General features: G+C 46.8%; 8 protein-coding genes and 1 pseudogene across 8 annotated transcripts, besides 22 other annotated features; all 9 read left to right on the top strand.

Moving 5' to 3' along the window:
* Positions 1–2,285: part of a sequence feature (areas merged during assembly that could not be assigned to a particular haplotype. This can correspond to areas where the two haplotypes were merged or to regions with more than two copies in the genome that were merged during assembly.) that runs on past the window's edge.
* Tc00.1047053507093.180 (transcription factor, putative) lies at positions 27–1,835 on the top strand (the record flags this gene model as incomplete). The annotated part of the gene is made up of 1 exon (XM_815454.1): positions 27–1,835. One exon carries the CDS (start codon positions 27–29, stop codon positions 1,833–1,835), a length of 1,809 nt encoding a protein of 602 aa, XP_820547.1.
* Positions 1,883–1,910: a microsatellite.
* Positions 2,026–5,019, top strand: Tc00.1047053507093.170 (hypothetical protein, conserved; the record flags this gene model as incomplete). Its single annotated transcript, XM_815453.1, has 1 exon — positions 2,026–5,019. The coding sequence occupies one exon, from the start codon at positions 2,026–2,028 to the stop codon at positions 5,017–5,019; it is 2,994 nt and encodes a 997-aa protein (XP_820546.1).
* Positions 2,286–2,361: a sequence feature (areas merged during assembly that could not be assigned to a particular haplotype. This can correspond to areas where the two haplotypes were merged or to regions with more than two copies in the genome that were merged during assembly.).
* Positions 2,362–9,343: a sequence feature (areas merged during assembly that could not be assigned to a particular haplotype. This can correspond to areas where the two haplotypes were merged or to regions with more than two copies in the genome that were merged during assembly.).
* Positions 5,137–5,162: a microsatellite.
* Positions 5,184–5,224: a microsatellite.
* On the top strand, positions 5,446–7,569 carry Tc00.1047053507093.160 (hypothetical protein, conserved; the record flags this gene model as incomplete). The annotated part of the gene is made up of 1 exon (XM_815452.1): positions 5,446–7,569. The coding sequence occupies one exon, from the start codon at positions 5,446–5,448 to the stop codon at positions 7,567–7,569; it is 2,124 nt and encodes a 707-aa protein (XP_820545.1).
* Positions 7,826–7,876: a sequence feature (A-rich).
* Positions 7,964–7,983: a microsatellite.
* Positions 8,060–8,222: a sequence feature (A-rich).
* Positions 8,365–9,246, top strand: Tc00.1047053507093.150 (annotated as a pseudogene).
* Positions 9,344–10,050: a sequence feature (areas merged during assembly that could not be assigned to a particular haplotype. This can correspond to areas where the two haplotypes were merged or to regions with more than two copies in the genome that were merged during assembly.).
* Positions 9,497–9,545: a sequence feature (A-rich).
* Positions 9,618–9,640: a microsatellite.
* Positions 10,051–13,759: a sequence feature (areas merged during assembly that could not be assigned to a particular haplotype. This can correspond to areas where the two haplotypes were merged or to regions with more than two copies in the genome that were merged during assembly.).
* Tc00.1047053507093.140 (hypothetical protein, conserved) lies at positions 10,297–10,875 on the top strand (the record flags this gene model as incomplete). Its single annotated transcript, XM_815451.1, has 1 exon — positions 10,297–10,875. The coding sequence occupies one exon, from the start codon at positions 10,297–10,299 to the stop codon at positions 10,873–10,875; it is 579 nt and encodes a 192-aa protein (XP_820544.1).
* On the top strand, positions 11,130–13,376 carry Tc00.1047053507093.130 (hypothetical protein, conserved; the record flags this gene model as incomplete). The annotated part of the gene is made up of 1 exon (XM_815450.1): positions 11,130–13,376. The coding sequence occupies one exon, from the start codon at positions 11,130–11,132 to the stop codon at positions 13,374–13,376; it is 2,247 nt and encodes a 748-aa protein (XP_820543.1).
* Positions 13,570–13,603: a sequence feature (GA-rich).
* Positions 13,746–13,785: a microsatellite.
* Positions 13,760–13,769: a sequence feature (areas merged during assembly that could not be assigned to a particular haplotype. This can correspond to areas where the two haplotypes were merged or to regions with more than two copies in the genome that were merged during assembly.).
* Positions 13,770–16,801: a sequence feature (areas merged during assembly that could not be assigned to a particular haplotype. This can correspond to areas where the two haplotypes were merged or to regions with more than two copies in the genome that were merged during assembly.).
* Tc00.1047053507093.120 (hypothetical protein, conserved) lies at positions 13,882–14,409 on the top strand (the record flags this gene model as incomplete). Its single annotated transcript, XM_815449.1, has 1 exon — positions 13,882–14,409. The coding sequence occupies one exon, from the start codon at positions 13,882–13,884 to the stop codon at positions 14,407–14,409; it is 528 nt and encodes a 175-aa protein (XP_820542.1).
* Positions 14,523–14,554: a sequence feature (AT_rich).
* Positions 15,175–15,234: a sequence feature (A-rich).
* Positions 15,290–15,670, top strand: Tc00.1047053507093.100 (hypothetical protein, conserved; the record flags this gene model as incomplete). Its single annotated transcript, XM_815448.1, has 1 exon — positions 15,290–15,670. The coding sequence occupies one exon, from the start codon at positions 15,290–15,292 to the stop codon at positions 15,668–15,670; it is 381 nt and encodes a 126-aa protein (XP_820541.1).
* Positions 16,139–16,174: a microsatellite.
* Positions 16,364–17,767, top strand: Tc00.1047053507093.90 (hypothetical protein, conserved; the record flags this gene model as incomplete). The annotated part of the gene is made up of 1 exon (XM_815447.1): positions 16,364–17,767. One exon carries the CDS (start codon positions 16,364–16,366, stop codon positions 17,765–17,767), a length of 1,404 nt encoding a protein of 467 aa, XP_820540.1.
* Positions 16,802–18,781: part of a sequence feature (heterozygous, Esmeraldo-like haplotype) that runs on past the window's edge.
* Positions 17,930–17,974: a microsatellite.

Here is an 18,781-nt window from a genome sequence, read left to right as displayed (position 1 = left end):
TTTACGTATCCCAGGGTGGCGTCGTCATGCCTCTCTGCTCGCACCCTGCCTCGGCGCAGTACTCGGACCGTGTTAGGGGGACAGTCACGTGCACCCTCTGCGGTGACATTGTACAGGATCAGCAGCTTGAACTTGATCCAGTATTTGCCCGTGGAGAGAAGGCCAATGCACGGAGCCTGCGTTCGCTTGGTCACTTTCGTCCCACACGGGGGGTCATTGGAACAAGGATGCCATCTGCACGTCCTTCCACTGAAGCCGCACGACGCGGCATGCTTTCCATTGCACGTCAATTGGATATTAGCGATGACATGGTTGAGATGGCAGTTGCTTTATACAAGTTAGCAGTAGGATTGAACGCAGTGTCTGGTGCTCGACCTTCCATTTTGTCTGCTGTTCTTTATGCAGTGTGCCGTCGTGAAAGAACATCACATATGATATATGACTTTTCTGATGTGACAGGAGAAAGCCCTTATGAGATTTTGTCCTACATGCGGAACATTTGCGAGGCCACCCACACGGAATTGCCTGTTATTGACCCTTCCTGCATGGTACACCGATTTGCGGAGCAAATGAATTTGGGCCCCATGACAGGACCAGTGGTGGTATGTGCATTGAAAGTCCTTCGTGCCATGCGGGATGATTGGATTGCTTGTGGGAGGCGACCCATGGGTGTTTGTGTTGCAGCCATTCTCGTCGCATGCTACATGTTTAACATCCCGCGCTCTCCGGATGAGGTGTGTGGCTTTGTTCGTCTGACGGCGGGAACCATTATGAAGCGTCTTGATGAATTTGCATCCACAACAACGGCTGGGTTACAAAGTATTGATGAGTACACGAAGAATGAAAGCTCACTTCCTCCTTCTTTTAGTTCTTCTCAAATGCGTTCCAACGACATGGATGTGGATGCCGAAATGAGGAAACTCTCAGCAACGTACTACGAGCTTGTTTCGGAGGCAAAGGTCTCCGCTCCTGCGACACCAGAACGCTGTGAGAAGTGGCGGCGTTTTCTTGTGCGACACTGTGAGATGGAAAACACCGTAGCAAACGAGGAGAATTTAGATCTGACCAAACTGTCGCCGCAGCAGCAACTGCGGATACTTGGTCTTCCCAACGCGAAGCCCATCGACCCGGAAAAGGTCCGGGAGTGTGTGCGGCGGGAGGAGGTGAAGATCCTTTTGAAGCAAGAACAATTTGACCCAGTTAGTGCGTCTCAGTCCATTAGCGGGGTTTTGCAACTGCCCCTCCAAACACAGTTGGATATGCCAATGCAGCCGATGACGGCGTACTACCGGAAACTCATGAACCACGATCCTAATGTGCTGGGAATTCGTCGGGATTTTGATTTCTCAGAGATGGGAGACGACCCTTCCCAAAGTCCATCTATTCCGCCCATCGCCGCGGGAAGTGTGGAGACCATGCCAGAGTCCCTTACAGAGGTGCTTTACGACAGCGAAAGACGCTTCGCATTGCCATGGGAGTTTATCATCTTGCAAGATCCCGCCTTGGAAGACACCACCGATCTGGATCTCTATTTGGTGCTTGACAATGAAGAACGACTGCGTCGCCGGAAGGTGGGAGAGGCTCTTTACAAGGAAGATTGGGACCTTGGTAGGGCACGTACCAAGGAGGAAATTGAAAAACTTGAAGATTTTCGAACGTCACGGAAAAGACGACGCGAACCCATCAAGGAGCACGCGACCGTGCAGGACGCATTGACTCGTGCATTGAGGGGCCGAGGCGCCGGTTCCGTGAATGTCTCGCAGATAGATGAACTTGTGCCTGGTCTTGTGAGCAAGTTCGATGGTGGGACGGAAGACGATTGGTTAAACGAATGAGCATTATGTTTTTGTGTAAATTATTTGTTTTTATGCTCTGAGGCCTCTTTCTTTTTTTTTTTTTTTTTTTTTTTTCATTGTTGTTATATTGTATATAAATGTGCGTGTATGTGTGTGTGTGGGTGGTACGTAGATTTATTTATATGTTTTTTGTTTTATTTTTGATGCTTCTTGGTTTTCTTTTACGTGGATGGTCATTTTTGCATGTGAGGGGAACGAGAAAAAGAACGAAGGAAAGACTCTGGTTGACCGTCGATTGGGATTGGCGTCTCTGTGTGGAGGGTGCTGGCGCGCACGTATGGAGGGAAAAAACTGTTTTCGAACAAAATGGTCTCAGTACCCAGTGTACAGCGGGGGTAACATTGCCTCGTTGCGGCTGCCGGCTCCGCGGGGTACTTCCTCATCGTCGTTAATATCCTCATCGTCAAGTAAAGAGGCTCTTGTGATGGCCTGCGGCGACACTGTGAACGTACTTTGGGCAAGTACGGGGGATCTGATTGCATCATATAAGCTGCCGCTGGAAGACGTCATTCTTCGTGTGGATGCCGTCTCTATTCTGCACCCAGAAGAGCTGGCAGTTGAAAGTACTAATTGTGCAGCCAAGAACAATAAGAGGAGAATGGTCTGCAAAAAAAAGGAAGGAGCAGAAAGAAAGGCGAATAAGGAGGAGGTGAACGAAACGTCGCTTGATCTCTCCCTTCATGCATCAGCGCCACCAGGTAGTTATATTGCCGTAGGGACTCGAACCCTGCAGGTCTATGTGCTGCGACTTGACTGTATCCATGAGGAGGAAGATGTAAAGATGTCTTCATCGCTGGTGGATTCTTCTGTTGATAACAACGGGAGCTTTTCGTGTGTACTTACCCCGTTGCGCAGCTGGACGGCGGCTCAGCAGGCGATTGCTGTGGTTCAGTTTACCTTCAGTGGAAGACACCTTGTTTCTGGTTCAACAGATGGCGGAGTGAAAATATGGGATGTTTTTAATCATCACCTTACACACAATCTGCGCATTCCATCTGCCAGTCTTGTGCATTCCGTTTACGTTGACCCTGCGGAAAAATATATTTGTGTGGGAAGCTTTGAAGGCCATGTGGCGGTTTTTGATTTTGTTGACAAAACACTGATATCACACGGCCATTTTCACGTGTCGGCGGTAGAATCCTTATGTTTAACTCCTAATAACGAGCATCTCTTTTCCATTGGGCGTGACCGCAAACTTGCCATTTGTACGGTGGATTCATCTACTTTGAGGGAGGTGCGTAGCTTTGTCGTGAAGGAGCACGTTTCCAGTGCACTGTTTGAATCCCCCTTTCGAATTCATGTTGGTGCGATGGACGGGACACTCTCTACGTATAGCGTTAGTGTCACGGAGCCCTTGCGTCTCTCACGCAGGATGCGAGGACCTTCGGTGGCTGCTGATGGACCGCCAGATGATGAGTGGGCAATTCGAAGTTTGCTGGCGGTTCAAAACCCAAAGGGTGTTCACGAGGCAGGGCCTCTGTATGGTTTGTTAGATGACGGGAATTCCTCGTCTCTGTACGCTGCTGATGCCGCCTTCAATATTTCTCATCTTCTCCCGGACATGGAAGGGAGCGGGTACTATGCTTCATCCACACTGGTGGGGTTTCTAGACCAAGTGCTGGACCTCAAGCCCTTTCCACCAGGATTTCCGTTTAAACGCATGGTTGTAACAAACAGCAAAGATGTGAGGTGCTACTCGACGAGCGGATGTATTTCATCCCAGATCCTTCGTGGACACAAAGACATTGTATTGACCTGTGCCTTTTCTGCAGATGCTGGAATAATTGCCACGGCTGGAAAGGATTGTGAGATCCGCTTCTGGTCCACCGCCAATTGGAAAACCATTGCAATTGGTCAGGGAGGCCATGAGGCCGATATCACCTCTATTGTATTCAATGCCAAACAATCGGAGAGCTATATTGTGCTTTTTTCTGTCGGTGTGGATGAGAACCTGCGTCTCTGGGATGTCGGGATGCACGTTCTTCCGGCGCTGCCACACGATGAGAAGAGGGTTAAAATGTCAATAATCGCTTCTCCCATTATCTTCTCGCACCGCTCCGGTATTAATGCCGCGCATGAGGGGCCAATTCACGCGATGGCAGTTGCCCCGAATGATCAGTACTTGGCAACAGCCGGTAAGGACAAGAACGTTAATCTGTGGAAAATCAATGGTAAAAAAGTTTTTCGAGATGCTTCTTTGAAGGGTCATCGTCGTGCAGTGTCTTGTCTTTCATTTTCACCGTGTGATCGTGTGTTGGCTTCGGCATCCAACGATGGAAGTGTCCGTTTGTGGTCACTTATTTCCTTGACGTGTGTGAAGACGCTGCAGATGGACCGCACCCCGGTGTTGCAGGTGGCATTCTTTAATAAGGGGACACAACTTGTGACGGGAAATGCGGAGGGTGTTTTGCGTGTTTGGGCGATTGCTGAATCAGAAGTGGTTTGGTCAGGAGAAACACACGAGGACAGAATATGGGCGTTGAGTCTTGTGGAGCAGGAGAATGAGAATGTCTTGCTGTTATCTGGATCTGCAGATGGTGTGTTGGTGGCCACAGAGGACTACACGTCAGAGGAAGCGGAACGTGTGCGCAGCGAGCGTCATGAGGTGATCCTCAAAGAGCAAGAGCTTGCAAACGCCATGCGCAGGGGTCGATACACCGAGGCTTTCTTGCTTGCGTTGAAGTTGAATCATCCACGGAACCTGCGTCAGGTTATTATGAAGTGGTCCGTAAAAGACGCACAGGACTGCGAAACTTCTTTGTGTCGCTCGATTCTTCCCTCTCTTGGTGAGGAACAATTGCTGCGGCTCCTTCAGTTTACGCGTGAGTGGGTAAGCAACGCTCGTCATTGCAGCGTCGCAAGCCTGGTGATGCACTGTGTCTTGGCGAGTCATCACTTCACGGAGTTGGCCTCAATGCCGGCAGTACGCACAATTTTGGAGGCGCTTCTGGCGTACATGCAGCGACACAGTCAACGCCTCCACGAGGTGTTGAGGCGGACTTATTACATTGACTACGTGACTCGTTCATTGGGTCCACTGACACTCACGAGCGAACCCCCCTTTATTCGCGACGTCGCCACTGTGGATGATGGGCTGGCGCTGAAAAGGCAACGCGCCGAGGCTGTTTATTTACTCTCCAATTCACCTGGAAAAAGGGAGTAAAGAAAAAAAAAAGTTCACACACATCCACACGCTTGGATGTTTGAGAGAAGAACATCGGAACCATGAGGGAAGAAGAAATAATAATAAATAAATAACGCATACTGTTTTAATGTTACCTTTTTTTTTTTTTTTTTTTTTTTTTTCAATCTTATTTATTTGCTTATTTATTGCTATTATTATTATTATTATTATTATTATTATTATTTATGTGTTTGTGTCTGAAACTTTCTTACATTTTATTTTTTTGGTTTAATTTGGTTGAATAAAAATAGATAACAACACTTATTTTTTGGATTAGCACCCTTTGATTCGCATTGGTCCTTCTCTATTGGGTGGTGGTGATCACTTGGCAAGCATCCTCGCACTGCGGTGTGGCGTTGGGGTCAAGGAAAATAAAAGAGGCTGAAGGGAGAGTATCGCGGCTCAATGGAGGCGTATCAGTCGCTGAGCAATCGCGTAGCCTCAATGGAGGATCTCCTCCGTAGGAGCGAGTCCACTATGGTGATGGTGCTGCAGCGTCTCAAAGTGTTGGAGGAACACGCGTCGGCGAGTGAGGTGCGTAATCGTGGCGAGCAAGCCGCACGGTATGAAGAATTCTCATCCCGGATGAATACAGCAATGGAGAACCAAAACAGCCAAATTGCTTTTTTGAAGGACGCCATTAGGCGTCAATCTTCTTCTTTACAAGTACTGGAGGAGCGATTGCAGGGTACCTCCAAGGCGTTAGAACAAAAGACGAATAGTGATATCTCTGGTTGCTATCAACGAATGCAGACATCAGAAAATTCGTTTACGGCGGCGTTACGCAATTTGGAATCGTTGTTGCAGTCGCAGTCTTCGGCCATGAATTCTTTAGAGCAGAACCTACGTGTTGACATGCACTCCATGCAGCAACACACAAATGGAGAAATTATGGGCATTCGTCAACGGGTTGAGATGGTGGAAAGCGCACTCAGCAGCTCCTTGAAGGAGTTGCACAAATCCGTGTCTAATGATATTAGGGCTTTATCTGAAAATTTTGTTGCGAAAATTCAGAATTCTGTTCAGTCGATGGATGCAGCACTGCTTGGAGTGGATCAGAAGGTTAGGGCAGACATGCGATCTCTTCATGAATCCTTGGGGAATGATATTTCAGTGGTTAGGCAGAGTGTGAGCGCTGCGGAAGTAAGCATGCGGGACGCTTTACGAGCTCTTCACGGCACTTTGGCGAATGATATCACGAACATGTCTTCTCTACAGCAGGAATTTGAGACGGCCCACCGGGCGGAGTATCAACGCCTTCTCGCCGAATTGGCTGCTAAGCGGGAGCGGATGGAAACGATTGATGCCAACTGGCGCTCGAGTGTGGTGGACCTTGGCGACAAGTTGCAGGATGGATGGAGAAATATTCTTTCCCAAGTGGCGTCAGTCGATCTGAAACTTCAGCAAAGGGTTTCGCACATCGGTACGTCTGTCGAAGAATTGTCAGCTCAACTACGTCGAACTGCGGAGAGCTTGGCACATTCACTGGAGGTCAAAATGAAATCCCTGGAAAATCTTTCTGAGGATGTGACCAATGGCAAAAAGTTCATGAATGCATTGCAGGAAGACCAGCAACGCTTACGTGAGGAACTTAAAGGGTTCTCAGCCTTGGTGGAGCGTAGTGGAGGGCAGCTGCGTTCGTTGTTGGAGGCTGCTGTTCAGGCTTCCCACAGCGATCTGCTTGAAAGAATAAAACCCCTTTTAAGCTACCGCTCTGAGATGCACGCCGCAGTAGCGGCTGCACTTAACAAACTCTGGAGCGAGGCAAACCGTGTCTTCACTTCCCATGGCGACATGGATGCTCTTCAAAATCAGATCCAAGTCCTCGACGACGCCGTGCGCAATGAGGTTTCTCTACTGATCGAGAAGGGGCGGGTGTTGGAGCGCCGTGTGGAGGATCAGCGGCGGCTTGACGTAGTCACGGAGAACCGTGTGTCAATAAACCCGGAATCAGGGGCTCTCATGCCTTTGCCAGTCCTCGATGAGCTGAACAATGTGTGGGTTGAGCTTCGCAACCTTCAAAAACACATGGGCATGCCCAGGGAGGAGGTTCTCTCTGTCATCAGCGATACCCGCAAGCAGCTCTTTGACGTCGCGCTGAACGTTGCAAAAAGTAACGAAAAAGAGTTCCGCGACATTCTTTCTCAGGTAAAAAAGGATGTTTGCGAGATACTCTCACATTCCAATAGGCCCAACGGCGTTGGCAATAGTAACGAGGCTGGGAACAATGCTCACAAACCAAAACGAACAATTGTGCGTGTGGTATCCCAAAACCCTCCAAATCCACCGTCGAGCAATGAGCTTCCGCCCGTTGTGAGAATTAGGAAGGGACCAAACTCTTATTCACTAGCGGAACTACAACCGAAAGGAACAGCAAATGATTTGCAAGAAGCACCCTCTCGGCCACGTACTAGAGCTGTTGAGGCTGCTACGCACCTCCCGTCCGTGATTCATCCTTCTTCAGAACCACCAGGTTTTGTATCAACCGCATCGTCTCTTTGTACCACCCCCTCACCTACTTATCAATGATGCTAAGAGAAGACGTAAGAGTGTCTACTCATTGTTAACCGCCGATGAAATATGCAAATGATGGAAATACAGGGTTTGAACGACGAGAATGGTGCTGCATTATCTGAAGTTGTTTTTTTTTTTTTTTTTTTGTGGCAAAGTAATTCTGCACACGCGTATGTACATAACGTTGCAACTATTTGAAAAGGAGGAAATGAAGACTTATATATTTATTTATATGTATTTCATATAAAAACCGAAATATCAACCTTGAGTGTTTTTTTTTTTTTTTTATTCCATTCATTTTATTTATTTATTTTTTTTTTTTCCGGTACAGGCGGGAAATTTCTGTGCTTATTGTTATTGTTCTTTTATCACCGTAAAATTCCTCTTCCACCATCGTTTTAAATAACACTTTTTTTTTTTTTTTTTTTTGCTGATTGATGTGTACTCGAGGAAATGCGGGGTCGGAAATGCAATATATAGTCAAAGACGAAAAGAGTCCAGTTGATTTATTTTATTTTATGTTTCTTTCTCCTGTAATATTTTAGCTGTTTTACTGAACTTTGCTCTTATTTGTGGTTTCTTTGAATGCATGTCTTTTTCTCTTTTTTATTTTCATTTTTTGTTTTTATTTTTTGAATTGAATGTTTATTTTGCATTTTTTTTTTATTGCTTCCTTGAGGCTTGCGTCATTATTAAAATTGTTATTATAATTGTTATTGTCATTATTTAGTTTGTTTGTTTGTCGTTTGTTTCTGCAGGAATTGGACGGCACGCAGCGCCTGAGCCCTATCAGCTATCCATCACTCTTGAGAATGGGGAGAAACAAGAAGAATAAGTCTGCGGCTGCCTACGGGACGGAGGAGATGCCGAGCGAGGAGAAATCGCCGCGGGATGTGCCTAGTGATGAATCCTCCACACATTCTGACAACAGTTCCGTTGTGGTGCAGCCCGTAGCCAAAAAGAAAGTTTACCATGGCAACAAACTTAGCAGAGCTGCCGGCGGCAAGGGAAAGAAGGAGGAACAGGCGCACCAGCTACCGGTTCCAGCAGCGAAGGTGTCGAATATGGAAGATGAGAAAACAACGAGGGAAGTAGAGGTGAACCGGAAGGATGATTGTAATGCTGGGGAGTCAGCGGATGGTCTTAGCAGGGCAGTTGGAGGAGGATCTTGCTATCGCGTGTTTTGAGCCTGTGGAGGTACTCTACTGCCCCATATGTACATTTCCTGCAGAGCTGTGCGAGTACAGTGGAATGTACGAACAATGCCGGCCATGGCTTCTTGAACATGCGAAGGAACTCGCTGAGGCTGAAGAGCGTGGCCGCAAGCGACGTGCGCTCACAGAGCGGGAACGTCTAGAGCGACTTGTGCAGGGTCGCGGGACGAAGAAAGCAATCGAGCGCATTGTCCTCGTGGAGGTGACGCAACGCAAGGGACGTAAGATGACTACCTCCGTGAAGGGCCTGGATTTATTTGGTTTCAACCTGAAGGACCTCTCGCGGGAATGGAAGAAGCTGTTTTCTTGCGGAGCCGGCGTGACTTCTTCGGAGGAATTGAAACAAAGTTCCATTGATATTCAGGGGAATGTGGCCGCTCAACTTATTGAGATGTTACCAGAGCGTTACAACATTCCCAAAGATGCCATCTACCAGATGGAGGATAAGAAGAAGGTCAAGTGCTACAGTGAGAAGTAGCGAAGAATGGAGGGAGGAAGAAGTGGAAACAGCTCCAGGATGAGAGCATCACAAGCGAAAGCCGCACTTAAACGTGCAAGTTTGTTTTTCCTTTTTTTCCAGCTATTAATGGGGAAGTTTCTTTGGAGAGGATTAATGTCAGTGAAAACAAAATAAAAGGGACACTAAAGGAGTTGAGGGAAATAATAATAATAATAATGCAGACAACCTAAAAACATTTCTCATTAGATGTTGCCGAGGCGTTGCTTCATTTATTTTATTAATTTTTTTTTTTTTACCTTTTTTTTCCTTTATTTTCTGTGCATGCGTGCATGCGGTACTTAGGATAGAGCAATAAACGGTTATTTAGCTTTGGGGTGGCAAAGTGGGTTTATACATATATATATATATATATTTCCCCTTGTTAGGCTACAGCCTTTCCGTCATCATATGCATATTGATATATAATTCTTTTTTTTTGTGTGTGTGTATCTTGTCCCATCGATGCCACTGAACTATCTTAGGCGTCTTTTGCTTTCGGCAATTGTCTCGGAGGGATCGAGAGCACCGCTTTTTCAGCGCGTCGCCAAGAAAACGGCACGAATGGAGCGTGATGCACCAGAGAAGGTGGCGGTCTGGACACGCGCTGCTTACGTGGAGGCGAGAAAAGATGCTGAAACTCTGTGGGTGAAGTTAAGGGAGGTTTTGTACGGGGATACGAATATCAAGCGGGTGGAGGGAGACAAGAATTCGCAAAACGACCGAAGAGAATAGACTTCACTCTTGCGTATTATATATGCTCGTGCTTACGTGTGTGCGTGTGCATGTGATGACTGTTTTGAGTTTTCTACTTCTGGATACAGTACTGTTACAGGATAATGCAGTTTTTGGGTAAAAAAAAAAATAAAGATGCTTTTTCTTTTTTTTTGGTTACTTCCCCGTTCTCTTTTTTATTTATTTCCATTGTGCATAAATGGACTTACCTCCGGTTTTTTTTTTTCTTTTTTTATATGCTTTGTGTGACATGGCAGGAGTAGTACGGCTGTGTTGCACGTGGACGGTGATTTGACCATGGTTTCTATGAAGGAGTATATCCACCTTATTGGTGACTCCGTTAATGATGCTGACACCGCCAGGTTAGCCGAGGAGGCTGTCAATGCGCCCTCACTTTTTTTTTATGGATCTCTTTTTGAGCTTCATTCGGTGCAGAAGCTCCGTAGCAATCCTTCTTTTGCCTGGATCCCACAGCTGATGGAGATCCTTTGCTACGGGATGGTGGATGAACTCCATCTTCTTCCTGGCAGTGCAAAGAAGCATTTGACGCCATGTGTTTATCAGAAGATGAATAAGTTATCTGTTCTCTCTCTATGCATTCGCGATGACACGGGCGGTGTGCTTTTTATTCGAGATGTGCAAGGTGCCATCGGTGCTTCCACACCCTTAGAGGCGGAGGAATTGCTTATTGAAATGATGTCTGATGGGTTGTTGCATGGGCGCATTGACCAACGCGGCGGCGTAATGATCTTGCAGGACTTTGCAGCGCGAGAAGTTCGAATTGAGGAAGTTGGGAGGCTGCGCGGAAAGCTGGAGACGTGGTGCCGGAACTGCGATGCTCAAATTGAAATGTTGGAAGAAATGATGAAGGAGTGACCGAGCCACGGGAGAAGCAACATGCCGATGGGGCAAGCTGTGTTTTTCAAGGGAGACACAAAGACAAAAAAAGCGAGCGCATGGGTTTATGTTCGTAATTAGGATGGGGGTGAGAGCTGCCGCAGCGGGGCGTATATTCTTCACTCCGTTTGCCAGCTGATGTGCTGAGAAGAAACAAATAAAAGGTCTGTGGGAAGCGCGCACGCAGAAACACACAGAGCATAATGGGTTAGAAAGGTATAGGAGCCCAATGAATGCACTCAATGCCACTCACGTTTTTACGGCACTTTTCTTTTTTCCATTTTCTAATATATGTAATTTTTTTTTGTCTGTATATATGCGCTTTTGAGTATGTCAACCAAATAGGGTGGAGAAGAAAAAGAGGGGTTCGGAAAGGTGTATATATTTATATGACATTTGATGGCAAGGCCGTCATGGAAAGTGACCTTCCACTGACGGTGGAGGAACTTGTGGCCAACTACAAGTCCATTCGACACCTTAATGAAGAACTTTGCGCCTTCATCGACAATATTCGTGTAGAATGTGATAGCATTGCTGAAAGTTCTCCTTGTGCTGCGCAGGCGCTTCGTGATCTTTTTTTGAATTTTTCTCAGGGAAAACCTGCTGTTGCTTCATTCTTGAATGCGAATGATCCACACTCCAGTAGTGCCGCCAATGGCAGTACCAGTAGCGTCTGCACTGGTAGCGGTGTTGTGCTGGAGGGCGTGGTTGTAAAAAATCAAAAAGGCAATGAGATGTCACATTCAGCTGCGGGAGGCGCGAAGAAGTCACGCTTTCTGCGATTTGTCGAGGAAGCTACGCGTGACTACAAGGAGGAATGTGGTGTTTTGCGGCTCAAGATGATGGCAATGGAGAGTGACCAAAAACTGTTGTTGCAGGCCCGGAAAAACTTGAGGGAACAAGAAAAGAAGTATGGGACGTGTATGTCTGCACTAAACGATTGTCGCAATGATCTCGCTTTGTCTCGTTCTCAGTGTACTTTTCTTTTGGGGGTACTCAAAAACGGTGAGTCCACGGTCACCGCATCCACAATGAAGAACGTTATTGAGCAGGTTGGTGAGTGCATGTTGGTGGAAAACGGAGGGTGTGGCGGGCCCACGGTGACGGTGGAGTCAACAGCAGCCGAGGTCGATTCGGTGCATTCCCTCGCCGTCCGTTTAGTTGAGGCAGAAATTGGGCTGCAAGAGTCCCAGGCAGCAGTAAAATCACTTGGTACCAAGGTTGAGAGGCTATTGTATGGTAACGATCAGCTTAAAGCGCGGCTGGAGACATTGGCGGAGGAACGCGATGCACTGAAATCTCACAACACGCAGCTTGAAGGACAGTTGAATCGTTTGTTGTTGTTGTTTCACGATGATGCTGAGGCGCGGCGAGGGATGCAAGGAACTGAAGAGGCGAGTAGCGTCGTGACATGTAGAGCTGAGGAGGGGCCAGAGAGGGATGAGCTGAAGGAACGTCTGCAAAGGCTTTCTTGCGATAACCGTGCTCTTCAAAATACACTTCTGCAGCTTCAACGGCAGATCAATGATTCTGAGCTGCGGGCGGAGGAATTGTACTCGGAAGGTGGCGGGGAGGTTTTGGTGCTGGAGGAAGAAGTTGCTCGCCTTCGCGAGGCGCTGCGCGAGAAGCAGTTTGAACTTCAACGGACTCACCACGACTTGGAAAAGGCGGCGACGCGGTGGGAGCTTTTGGATAAGGTGCACCGCACTGTCATTTACCACGTGTCGATGCGGCTGATGCACGACGTTGTAAGGCGGTTTCTTCCGCGTTCTCAGGAGGACACTTCTCCGAAAGCACTAGCAGCGGTATCAGAGGATAACAAAGAGAATAGCTCCGATTTGGCATTATCAGACGATACAGCCGTAGCAGTAGCAGTTTCTTCATCTAGAAACTCTGGTAATGACAATCGTGTAAAGGAACTTCTTTCTCTACTTGAGTCAAAGGATTCTGAACATCGCTTGGCGCTGAGGCAATGGCAACATGTGAACCAAGAACTGCGCTCTGCTCTCGCAAGCTTGCAAAAAGACCTTAAACAAAAGGAAGGTCACATAAAAGTTTTGGAAAGAGAGAAGCGCTCCAGTGATATCCATACCACGACATGCTTAGAGGGTGTTGCTTCTGGCGGTCATGGGGATTGTGGTGGTGATGACTTGTTAAACACCCAGCCAAAGGACTTGGAGCAGATGAGTGGACTGAGGTGGAAAGAAATTCAGAAGGAGAATGAAACTCTTCTTCAGCGTGTGGCGGCGATGCAGAAAGAAAACTCTTCCCTTAATGTACTTTTGGGAGATTTTCGGGCACGTTGTACTTCATTGGAGCAGGAACTCGCGAAGAGAGTGGGGGCTGTAAGTCGCCAACTTGTGGGTGGCGCTGCTCTGACTGACACTATTCCAATTCGTAATCTTCAGCGCATCCTGCACGACGTCCTTCAGGAGAACTTGATTCTTGTAGCAAGGGTGAAGGAACTTGAGTCCAGGTAACCCTTTAACATCCAGGCTCATTTTACTGGCTGGTTTTGGATGTCAACAGGTTAACCAGCATTTTTGAAATTTTTGCGGATTGAAAACCAACAAGCGAAAGGAGGATCGGGAATAGAGAGAGAAGGAAAGAAAGGGGTGAAAGGCAGAAGCGTCTTTTTGTTGTTGTTGTTGTCAAATTTTTGTTTATTTTGTGTTCTCTCTTTCTTTCTCTCTTTCCTTTTTCCCTTGAATGTTTTTTGATGTTGTTGCCTCCAGAGATATGTGGTGTTCCCCCTTTAATCGCATTTGTCATGGAAAGTACTTTTTTGCTTTATTTGCGCGGATGGTTTCACTGTACTCTTTTTGGTTGTGCTTCTTCACCCCCGCTCCTTCTTTTTTTTTTTACTTTTTTTTTTTTTTTTTTTTTCTTGCCTTGCTGTCTGTTTTAATTGCCCATTTGTGCCGTTTCTCTCCTTTACGTCTTTGTTTGTGGGAATTGAAGTAAGGAAAGAAGAAAGCTTCTCTGATGGCTTCCTCTTCGGTGAAGGCCATAATGGCAAAGGCGGTGACAACGTCCCCAACCTTCTTTAGCGACAGCAATTCGGTGAAGGGGCGCAAAGAGCAGAAAGATGCGATTCGGAAGGAGCGGAAGGAGCGTGCGGCAACTCTGTCTCAGTGGTACGGCATGAAGAAAGTAAATCTTGGCGCGGAGGAGCGACGGGAGCTGGAGCTGTTGCAGTTCCGCAACTTCATCAACCCGGAGCTGAAGCACCAGGCGCCGAAGAAGAGCAGCACGGAGCAGAGTGAGTTTGTGGAGTTTGGCTTTTTTGCCGGCACGGGGCGAAACAAGAGACGCCGTCTCAAGTCATTTGCAGACGAATGGATTGCAGAGAACCCCGAGTTGGAGCAGGTCGTGGCAAGGCGACTTAAGCGAAACGTGCGGCTGAACCGCAAGACAAAACAAATTATGGCGAAGAAGGCTGCGAGAGAGGCGGCTCGTGTGAAGGCCACAAAGTCTTCAAAACGGTTCAAAAAGAAGGGCATGATATTGTGAGGTCTCTGATTGGTCGTATAAAGTGTAAATGAATGAGAGAGTGACGGAAGGAGAGGAGGAGGTAAAACTTGTTTAAGTTCCTTTCACTGCTGCCTTCTCATTGACTCCATTCCTTAATTTTTTTTTTATTTTTTATTTTTTTTTACGCTCTGAATTATAGTGTTGCTGTTTTTAATATGCGCGAAGGAAAAATAGCGATCGAGTTGTGTGAGAGTGAGGCATTGAGTCGAATTGCAGGCGTTTAGCCAAAAAAAAAAGAAAAAAAAAAATAGATGTCGTTCCTATTTCCGTTTCAACCGAGCGCGGATTTGGAGCGTGTTGCTGAAAACGTAGGAGGGGATGCGGCTGTTCTTGCTGCCCTTCTTTTTAACACCTCGACGCTTGGCACGTACCGCATCCAGGAGCATTCCATTCATCGGGTGAAGGATGCGATTGAGCAAGGAAAGGGAATTGGGCAATTAAACTCGGAGAAGTATCGTCTTCTTTTGCAGGATGTAAAGTTGGCCGCTCAACAGTTGCATGAAACAGTCGAGGAAGGAAGACATGCACTGCAGAGAATGCATTTATGTGTTGGGCGACTTCTCGTGGGCATGCCGGGGACGGAGAGAAAGCAATTTCTCGGGACGCCTCGCGAGATGGATTCTCCGCCCTTTCCGTAGCTTAGTTTTTTGTTGTTATTTTCATTTATTGCGTGCGTGGGCATTCCTTTGGGAGTTGCGGTTGCTGATATGGAACCGAAACAACTGGGAGCTTTTTGTTGAATTCTTTTATTTTTATTTTTGCTTTTCTTCTTTTGCTTTCATGTTGGTGCGTTTTTGTTTGTGTGTGGCGGTGTTTTGATTAATTTGCGAAGGGACTCTCTTCTGGACGGGGCGGGGGAATGTCGCGGAGCAACGTTTTTGGCCCTGGATCGCAGTTTTCCTTCACGAAATTTGGGGCGCTAAACCGCGCCACCACCGCCACCAACTTTGCCCTGAACAAGCGCGTCAAGGACATATTTCGGCTTGAAAACCAGAAGCATATCCGCAATGATTTGGACCGGGAGCGGCGCTATCGCTTTTGCACCAAATGCGGCATTACAAGTGTGACCATCAACTTCAATGCCGTTCCTTCAGCCCGTATAGGGTTATGGGGCCGTTGTGTTGATGACAGGGATTACACCCACCATAAATTGGTGGAACTCTCGCAACGGGAGTACGAGCAGCTGCGTGAGTTGCCCGTAAAGGAACGAATACATTGGTGGCGCTACGATCGGAACTAAGAATAACATTGGGATTTATATGGCTATATGGAGAATCTCACATGCAACATCGTCTGTCATGCGTTTTTATTTGACACGTTGCATCTCTTTAATTAACCGTGGAATACGTGGGAGTTAAAGGTGTGGATGTGTTTCAACATTGTGCTGTGATACGGGGGATATAGGAGAAGGTGTTTTGGGTGCCATGATCTCCATCCAACAGCAACAAAATATTGCCGCCTCTGGGGTGTGCCGTGAGGCCCTGTCACCTTAAATCGCCCATGCAGCGGACGTCAGGGCTAATGCCGAGTCTATTTCTTTTCTACAAATCCATGGAGGACAGTGGTGATGGTGCGTGTATATATGCATATACATGTGCGCACAGCCGGCTGAGAGTTTGTACTTTTTGGTTTGAAAAAAAAAGGCGGAAAAAATGCGATCATTTGTTTTTTTTTTCAGTGTTGAGGTTGTTTACTACGGCACCGGGTGATTTCTATTTGTATTTTTAGCTTTATTTTTATTTTTTTAAATTGACCGAATGAAGATATCCTTTTTTTTTTATTTTACGTTGACTTTTTGCTTTGTTTGTTTGTTTCACTGGTTTACCTGCGAATATGCCTGTGCCACTCCAAAGCCAAGGAGCCCAGCGAGATTGCTTCCTCCATACAGTGCCAACGCAGACCGAGAGTTGTTTCTGTGTGGATTTCGCGAGCCATGGACTCCGCTGTGGAGGATTTAATTCGTGCAATGGATATCAATAAGGCAAAGCATGATTCGGCATCCCTTTGGCGAAAGATACGTAACATGAGAGAGGAATCTCAAACAGTTGACGAGTTTTTATTTAAAAGAGTATTGCTTTGTTCTGCCAGATGCGTACTGGCGAAGTTGGAAGAAAGTGGGGGGGCGGAGGAACAGTGGATAGGGTACCTGGATTTTTTCATGGAGGCAGTGCGTTCTTTTGGTACGAGATATGCCGACCCTCTTCTTGGGACATGTGAAGAAGTGTTTCACCTTGTGTTGGGATACCCGGAAAAGCCGAGGGATCTTTTTCATGAGTATTTATTCTGCCTTTCAGCGCAGAGACATCAGTGCATGGGGATGAACCCCAACTTGGCTGGCACAGCTCCGAAATGCCCGATGCTGGAGAATAAATCGACTGAAGTGGCTTTAGTTCCCGAGGTTCCACTCAACGAGGTGAGGCAATACGTGAACGACCTCCCGCAGCGACTAACATTTCCCTTGCAAAATGGGGTGGTCCGTATGCGTCTGGGAAATCCGCTGCCCATACCGGATGTTGGTTATGTTCGTGGTGGATACAGATGTGATACATGTTGTATCTCCAATATTCAGGTAGCATACCAAGCAATGCTTTATGACGACATGGATAAAGCAGGTGTTCGCAGTGCTGTACATTTTCGGAATTTAGCAAATCGCGTCGGCTTTGATATGTGTGTGGCTTGTGCCGTATATTTTTATCGTGACGCGGTCTTGAGATTATCACAGTTTCTTGGGGATCACTCTAGAACATTTCGGGTGGGTCCTGATGCGGATGTTCAGTTGCACTCATTTTCAAGTGAGGGCAATGTGGTTAAATTCACCGTCTCCATTTTACCTTGGGGAGCGCGGCCCATTGTGTGGATAGCTGATAAGGAAGAATATAATCCACCTGCTGCCTGGCGTTTGGCGGTGAAAATTGAGAGCTGTAATCAGTACGATCCCTCTCGAAGGAATGGCGGTAGTGATGACGATCAATGCGCTATTTGTCTACAGCTACTGGCCAATGGAACGCCTGTTTTGGAGACACCTTGTAAACACTGTTTCCATGTAGATTGCGTTCAAGAAATGCGTAGTATGATGGACGATGAATGCCCATTCTGTCGTCGAGAAAATGTTTTTACTAGTTGCGTTAATTTGACAAGTCAGTTGAACATGTACAAGGTGCAGGTTGACCTTCCGAATGAAGCTAAAGAAATTGTTTTGGCCGTGGGCTCGTTGTTGACGTCCGATGGCGAATACAATAACCCCACTAACATCGCGGCCTGTAGATCTATTCTTGTCAGGCATTCCTGCATCATGGATTTTGAGGCGGAAAGGAAAAAAAACTCTCCTGTTAGTTAGAAATCGGTGCTGCGGCAAGTAAAGAAGTGAAGAACTTGAGAAGTATAGCATTGGTTTCATATTATTGCAGTCACATAAGTGCTTTTGTCGGGTTTTGGCACCCAAATATTCACCGAAAGAATGCACCTCCAATAATGAGTGTTTTTTTTTTTTTTTTTGCTTTGTGTTGTGTTGTGTGTCCGTGTGTGTGCATGTGTTTATGTGTGTTGTTTTGTTGTTGAGAAAATTGCGGGAAGCGTGAGATTTTGTGTGTGTGATATTTTTTTTTTTTTTTTGAATCCCTTCTCACCACAATTTTATAGCTAATTGGTTTGCGTTTTTTGGGTTGTGTTTTTTCAGAATATTTAGAACTTCGAGGGCGGGACGGTGAAATTACTTCAGTTTTTTTTTTTTTTGGTTCTCCTCCCCACTCCGCTTTATTCTTTTTTTGTGCTATGGCTTCAATGGCTTTGTGGGAGGTTCCTCGAATTCAATGACGCGAGGCACGTGGCCTTTCGCTGATGCAAATATTTTGGAATCCCACAGCATGAGGAGCTGAGAGACGACGTCATTTCATCTTATTCTTCTGTTCTTTCCCCGTGGGTTTTGCAACAGGCGGTGGGATTGTGGTATGGCGGATATTTTCCTCTTGGGACTCGAGGACGCGTTCTCGCCTGCATACTGCCGTATGTTGGGCGGAAGTTTTTGAATAAATTCTCCCAGTTGCTCCCGGGGAGAGGGGGAGCACAAGAAATATCCCCAATGATATTCGTTCCATCTCTTGTGGCCATGGGGGTTTTCCATAAAATGTGCGGCTTCCGCATCCTCATTACCCACGCAATTGATATCTCAATGGCCCCTCAAAAGGCGATGAAAGCAAACAGCTGGGTGTATGGCCGGTCACCCGTTGTGTGATTGAATAATCCCTACTTGGGTGAGTCATCTTTTGGTTTTAGATGCAATAAAGCCGATGTATTGAGGGGGAAGGGGGATGTGGGTGACGGAGGCTTTTTTCCCCTTTATTTTGGAGTTGCA

Source organism: Trypanosoma cruzi, genomic scaffold (genome assembly GCF_000209065.1).
Source record: "Trypanosoma cruzi strain CL Brener 1047053517123 genomic scaffold, whole genome shotgun sequence".
Lineage (NCBI taxonomy): Eukaryota > Euglenozoa > Kinetoplastea > Trypanosomatida > Trypanosomatidae > Trypanosoma > Trypanosoma cruzi.
This window is presented reverse-complemented; position numbering and strand designations above follow the sequence as displayed.